Consider the following 7,406-nt stretch of genomic DNA (forward strand, 5'->3'; position numbering starts at 1 on the left):
TGTTCATCCAGCAAGCACTATTGCAATACATTTCTATGTAACGTTATGCATTTAAGCATCTATATGTTCCTCTAATCTTTGGCATAGATCCTCAGGTTTTATCTCATGCTAACAGTTTCCAGTTATGTCTAACTGGGTCACCCTCTGAGAGAGGTGTTGCCTTTGATTTTTCCACATTACTATTGGTGTAGCAACGCATTTGCATGGATCCTCATTGACAATCCAAGGTAGCAGATTCCTGTCGGAGTACAGGGCTACCCTCTGGGAGGGGTGTTGCATTTGGCGTTGGTTATATGCACATAAATCTATACATATTGGTTATAAGCTGGCCATGCTTTTTAAATTTAGTTGTTTATTTTATTACATATAATACATATGACATCACTATATTTATGGTATGTTATACATAATGCAGATGGACACATCCTTGTTGGGATGTTTGTCTGCAGAGTTTATGCACATGTGTGGACATAGCCATAAATAAACTATATTTCATTTTTTAATTAAATTGGTGTGATACCCTTTTTTCTATTTTTGAGTGCTAAAATCCCTGTCTGTTTATTAGAGTATATATATTCTCTATTTTCTCTCTGGCCTCTAATATATATATATATATATATAGACACACACAAGTATTAATTTAAGTACAAATATTTATAGTAAAATAACATTTAATATTAATGCTGCATGCATTGAGTAATCCCTGATATTTAAAAACCTGCACTTATTTCAGCTTTCTATATTTATATTTAAAGTAGTTTGGTTATTCTCTGTAGATTGCCTATTTAAAAATATTACAATCAATCATTCATAGAAAGCAATATATATTTATAAGAAGTACTTTTTACAGACAAATATGTAATTATTGCATATGGAAATAATAACAATGGATAATGCTATCTGATGAAATAAAATAATGCAGAATGTCTTTGAGAAAATGTAAGTTTATCAATATAAGCTGATTTTAAACAAGATGTTCAAAATTGTATAATGAACGGATATGTAAATGAATATTTCCCTCCTACAATTATATGGTAAATCAGAGAAATATGTACAGGGATACTTAAAATCTTGAACTATAGGAACAGGAAAAATCTGCTATATTGACAAGACTTACTAAATTATCTCCTTGTTGTGGAAGTAGCATAAATGCAAAAAAAAAAAAAAAGGAAATATGCAATGGCAAACAGTTTTATCATTAACAAAACATCCTTGCCTTCTTTCATGGAATCTGCTATTACATCATTATGTTTCAAACAATTGAGGTTTTTATTTGGAATTTGTCACTAATCATAACTAACTTTTTATAAATATTTGTATTTCTGCTTCTTTTTGTTGGCTTTCTTTGTGGAAAAAAATAATATAATGATATAAGAAATTATATCTAACAAGAATTTTTTTTAAATGTTACCAAACTTTTACCTTGAATAGGCTGGTATCTATTGCAGTCATGTTTTGTAATATGTTTGTGTGCATAATTGTTTATTAAAATTACATTCTTAAATATAAACGTAATTTAAATCTTTAAAAAAATAAAACAATGGCAACCATAAACTGTTTAATGAAGTTTATATAAAAAATAAAAATGCATTTAAAGTATATTGAACTGTATTATTGCTTGACAAAAGTATATATACTCCAGTTTACAATGTAAATCAAATATTTTCAGCTTTAAAGATAAGAAAAGTCTCATTTAAAGTGACAGCTGTATGAGACTATACATTTTTTTCACAATATACAAATAAAAAAATAAAAAAAAGACTTTAACACTACAGGTAATAATTCTTTACATTTAGTCATTGTACAGAATCTGTAAAAATCAAAGTATCAGTTTTGATATATACAGTAATACATATTCACAAGAAAAACACTAAAAAAATATATTAGAAATCTATTTTCTGTTATATGATTAATTTGTAATACTGTTTTTAAAATGAACACTGATATTTCTTAGGGTTTTTAACATGCATGGTTTAAGAACATTTTGATTTTTGTAAAAATAAAGGAGAGTGCCATATCAATGTCAACAGTTCATCATACAATTGAAGTTCCCAGTTTTATTTGATGGCTGTCACATCTATTTTTTAATACTTAAGTGCACTTTGTTGTAATACTGATCAGTTAAAAAATTAAATTGCATAAAATCTTTCCTTAACAATACAAAATTAATGTTCCCCTTTTAGGTTCCTAGAGTAATACAGCTTTTGTTGCAGATTCTTTTATATACATATAAAGTTCCAGCAGATATAGGACAATTTCCTAAGCTGTTGCTCCACATAATCTAATGGCAGAAGTAACTTCATTGGCATCACATTCTGGTCTTCCTGAAACCACAAACGGCCATGTCTGAAAGATAAAGAAAAATATGACAATATCAAAAGGATTCTATATCACTTCCTGCCATCACAATTATACTTTCACTGGCCTGACTTGTAAAGCAACTTACTATCTTATCTACAAAGCAGATAGCTAGACAGATAGATAGATAGATAGATAGATAGATAGATAGATAGATAGATAGATAGATAGATGATAGATAGATACATCAACAGACAGACAGACAGACACAGAGATAGATAGATAAATATATATATATATATATATATATATATATATATATATATGATAGATAGATACATCAACAGACAGACAGACAGACACAGAGATAGATAGATGATAGATAGATAGATAGATAGATAGATAGATAGCTACATCAACAGACAGACAGACACAGAGATAGATAGATGATAGATAGAGTGTGTATATATATATATATATATATATATATATATATATATATACAGTATATATATATATATATATATATATATATATATATATATATATATATATATATATATATATATATATCTATATATACATACACTTTATAACATATAGCTACATTCATCAAAATAAATTAGTAAATGTTATGTATGTTTATTTTATATATTTAAAAAGGATATATATTATTGGTAGCTGTGAAATTTGATGTCTTTTAAGAATAGTAATTTATTAGTAATTCTTAATCTAGGCAGTCTATTAAATAAAATGTCTCACATTCTATGATACACAGATTCTACCCATTAAAATACTTTGTATAAAGATCTAACTTTAGAAATGCAGCTAAAAGTGTCAGAAAGCATGTATCATGACTTGTAAGTTTAATATTTTCTTCTAAATACTCTGTTCATATTACTGTGAAGTAGTAAAATGTTATTTGCAGAATAAGACAAGATTTTGTAGCAAGTCGGTTGGATCATTCCTTTGAAGCTATTTTATAATTTCCTCATTTGTTAGAAAGCTGTATGTTAGGTAACTGCATTGAACTCCTCTAACTCTGATCACTTTAGTTTGCAGTCAAATGCTGTACATCAATTTTGCCATTTTATATGTACCAATACCAAACCACCTTATCAGCTTCTTCATTAAATATGTGCTTGTCTTTAGTATGAATACAACTATAAACTATTAGACAATACCTAATTTTTTATTTTTTATTAAGACTTTTTTCTTTGCCAACTCTGTGCTCTAAACTCATTCCCAAACTTTAAAAAAATCTCATTTTTTTCTACAAAATTATAACATTCTCCTTTACAATTTACACTAGTTCAGGACGTTTATTTTTTATTTTATTTTATTATTTTTTAAATATTATGTTCAGTCTATTATCATGCATATAAAAGGATGCCTGCAAGGAAGCATTGTCCATTACCATGTAGCAGCCCTTGAAGCCGACTGGTGCTGGCTGTATGGAAGCTTCATTCTTACCAGGTTGACTGGATGCACATAACTATTCTCATATCTGTCCTCTTGCAGTAGCTGCCTCAGATGTCCAATGTAACTGGACGCTAGCCTCAGGGTATCCAGTTTGGAGAGCTTGGTGTCAGGGGGCACCCAGGGCAGGCTAGTCTTCAGCCTAGAAAAGGCTTTGCTCAGCACTCTCATGCGGGCTCTCTCCCTGGCATTGGCTGCATTCCTTTGTGTCTGCTTGCCCTCTTTAGAAGTCCTGGTTTGCTGCTTCTTGTCTGGACTCTGCTGGCTTCTGCAAGTTCGTTTCCTCTTGCAATTGGCTGGTTCAGATATTCCATCTTCCTCTGAGTTCTCTGCAGAATGGTCCAGCAGTAGCTCAGAGCCAACAGTTCTTTTGGCTTTTGGGTACTGCAGATCCAGCACCCTCAGCTCTAACAAGTCATCAGTATCACTGACAGAGCCTGTGGACATGTCTCCTTCAGTCCTTTTAGTGCACTGCAACTTGCCAACAAGTCAGTGTCCTTGTAGTGACAGATCCCATATCCCCAATCACACACTGTAGCCCTCTCTCTCATGCACTGACATTGACTCTAAACCCCTCCTCTGTGTCTCACAGCCTCTCCCCTTCACTTAAGGTGGATTAGCACTGATTCTTTCCTGTAGTATATCTGCTGCAAAAATACAGACATATATACTTGTTTAGCAAAAAAATGAACATAAGCATAATAGTATGTGCAAAGGAGTCTGAAAAAAAAAAAATTATGTGTGTGTTTGTGTTGTTTTTATCACCCACTTTCCCTTTGTTTACTCAAATACATTTTCTGCACATGCTTAGCTGCTCTGTTGCTGTACTGAAAGTGTACACACTTTAAAAGTTTAGCTGTTTTTTTGCAATGACTAATTGAATTGAATTAGTTTTTAAATTGATGTTATTTTTATAAGTTTTCCCTGTAGATATTATGAGATTTTCTGAGAAACAATTAAATTGCACAAAAGAGAGAAAGTATGGGGGCTTAGAAAGACTTTATTTAACAATTAAAGTCATTAACAGAAGGTAATAGCACATTTACCAGTTTTATATGTGAGCATGGTGATTAGATGTGCTATTACCTTCTGTTAATGATTTTAATTTATAAATAAAGGCTATCTAAGCCCCATACTTTCTCTCTTTTGTGTAATTTAATTGTTATTTTTGGAGGACTAGCACCTTATCTCATAGAAATATTTTTATTTGATACGTTTTTCCCACTCTTTTGGATTGTAGTGCCAGTTCTGTTTATTTAATTCTCTGAGAAACAGCTGTTTATAGTAAGAGACAAAACAAGTTTTTCTCTTGCCTTTTGAGGAGAATGTGTTAAGGAAAGCAGCATTTTTTTTTTTTTTTTTTTAAATTGTTTATAATGATTTGTGTGCTCATGTGCAGTGCAGTTTCCTTGGGATTTTCCTGTAGTTTTATATGTGTACCAGTCTTTGTAATTGATAATCCCTGTAGTGTTTTTTTGTAATTTTAGAGACAATAGAATGGTTTGAGGTTAACATTTTCAAGCTTACAACTGTCCCTATTTTGTTGGATAGTCACAGATTATTATTATCGGTTATTTGTAGAGCGCCAACAGATTCCGCAGATGCCATTGCTGTCAATTCTACAACATTCTCTTTCTATAAGTGTACTTATTTCACATAACCACTCCCTGGGTCACCCTGACATGGCCCATCTTATACTTAACTTAAAGGGCCACTGTAAGTAAATATTTTCTATGCCTGTTACTAACTAACTACCCCAAATACGCTTTTTATCAATAGCATTTCATTAACATATCTCTACCGTATATCAGAAATCTAGTCTGCAAATTTAATTGTTTTCCAAACCCACTCCGTGGGATCCTTTGCTCTGTACCAATCCGTTTACAATACCTAGGTTTCAAAATGGCGCTTTAAACACAATTTCATTGGTTTAAGTATTTTGAACACACAGTGCTGAAAATAGTGGGCAGGATAACGTGACATCATCGGGGAATAAAAGATATAACTTTTATAACGTTATGAAACTTCGTTTTGGAGAAAATATAGGTCAATAGGTTTTAATTAATGTTTATTAACTTTAATATGTTAGTTGTTTGGCTTAAAAATTATAACAGAAAGTAATCCTTTAACCCATTTCATGTACAGCTCCACCCACAGGACACCTTAGATTTCACCCCACCTGTAGTATCTCGGAAATATTTGAAAGCATGACATTGTTTCATATATTTTGAGTTATTCATGATAGATAGATATATACATATATAAAGTATATATATATTAAAACATATGGGGGCCTATTTATCAAAGGTCTTGCAGACCTGATCCGACAGTGCGGATCAGGTCCGCAAGACCTCACTAAATGCGGAGAGCAATACGCTCTTCACATTGAACATTGCACCAGGAGCTCACAAGAGCTGCTGGTGCAACGCCGCCCCCTGATGACTCACAGCCAATCAGCCACCAGCAGGGAGGTGTCAATCAACCCGATCGTACTCGAACGGGTTGATTTCCGTCAATTCCTGTCCGCCTCATCAGAGCAGGCGGACAGGGTTATGGAGCAGCGGTCTTTAGACCGCTGCTTCATAACTGGTGTTTCTGGCGAGTCTTCAGAAACACGGGCCCACAAGCTCCGTTCGGAGCTTGATAAATGGGCCCCATAGACTGCACCCACTGGATTTGTGGAAAAAAATGGATTTATTTTGTTATATCATAGTGACATTTTGGGATCCTCAGACCAAAGGAAGGGGTCTGTGGATCCTGAAACATCACTATGATATAACAAAAATCCAGTGAGTGCAGTCTAAGGGGCATATTTATCAAAGTGCGAGCAGACAAGATACAATGTAGCTTATCATGTCCGCTGCACACCAGAACTGCTTGTGCAATACTGTCCCCTGCAGATTCATGGCCAATTGGCCACTAGCAGGGGGTGTCAATCATTCTGTCCGCCGTCTCAGAGCAGGCTGGCAAGTTATGGAGCAGCGGTCCTATATAATAATTCAGCCCCTATATGTTTTACTATTAAAATTAAATCCTGACTAAGCACACTGGTCGTTGACTACCTGGCAGTGAGAGTGCAAATACTCCTGGGATTTATATATATATATTTATATATATACAAACACACATATTAGGGTCTCAAATCCTTACCTGAGCACTGTGAAGACTGCTCTGATCTGAAGGCTGGTGGCAGTATTCAGGGTGGCCCTGTGAGGGTAGCTGTTAGCGCTGCTGAAGCCCAGAATGGCACAGAAGAGAGGAGGCTTAGCACCGTGTACGGCATGGGGTGTGCTATGGGCAGCTTAGTGAGCTACGTTTAGCATACAAGATTTGCAGGCTTCTCCTATTAATATGGCTAACAGTGCTGCTTGCGCTAAACATAGCACTATTTGTAACTTGGATGTTCAAAGTGACTCTGCATTGGATTTTAGACAAAAAACTATGGGGGGGGGGTGTTACAAAGGCCCCCTGCTGGCACCAGGTGCTTGGTTATTCTCATGCAAATCCTTGTCTGTACCTTACAATGAAGATTGATCTTCTGGCTTCTGACTACAGGAAGATAACTTTTGACCACCTTGCTCCTTCTGCTGTGATGTTTGGTTCCTGAAAGATACTCTGGTATTGAACTT

The 7,406-nt window shown here is 33.9% G+C and overlaps 1 protein-coding gene across 2 annotated transcripts; it reads right to left on the reverse strand.

Moving 5' to 3' along the window:
* Positions 1–1,552: 1,552 nt before the first annotated feature.
* On the reverse strand, positions 1,553–4,310 carry MSC (musculin). 2 transcript variants are annotated; one of them, XM_053713153.1, is made up of 2 exons: positions 3,772–4,310; positions 1,553–2,346 (listed from the first exon to the last, which is right to left on the reverse strand). In XM_053713153.1, exons 1-2 carry the CDS (start codon positions 4,222–4,224, stop codon positions 2,260–2,262), a joined length of 540 nt encoding a protein of 179 aa, XP_053569128.1. In that variant the 5' UTR covers positions 4,225–4,310; the 3' UTR covers positions 1,553–2,259. The 2 variants fall into 2 exon arrangements, with proteins under 2 accessions (XP_053569128.1, XP_053569129.1); XM_053713154.1 differs by having other exon boundaries at positions 3,716–4,310.
* Between the last annotated feature and the right edge of the window lie 3,096 nt (positions 4,311–7,406).

The sequence above is a fragment of the Bombina bombina genome, chromosome 5, assembly GCF_027579735.1.
Source record: "Bombina bombina isolate aBomBom1 chromosome 5, aBomBom1.pri, whole genome shotgun sequence".
NCBI classification, from domain to species: Eukaryota; Metazoa; Chordata; class Amphibia; order Anura; family Bombinatoridae; genus Bombina; species Bombina bombina.

What these genes read in the sequence shown, in the direction of transcription:
- MSC (XM_053713153.1), bottom strand. Translation starts at nt 4,224, where the DNA reads ATGTCCACAGGCTCTGTCAGTGATACTGATGACTTGTTAGAGCTGAGG. An exon ending in ATGTGCATCCAGTCAACCTG is followed by an intron (nt 2,347 to 3,771) that starts GTAAGAATGAAG and finishes TTTATCTTTCAG; the next exon opens with ACATGGCCGTTTGTGGTTTC.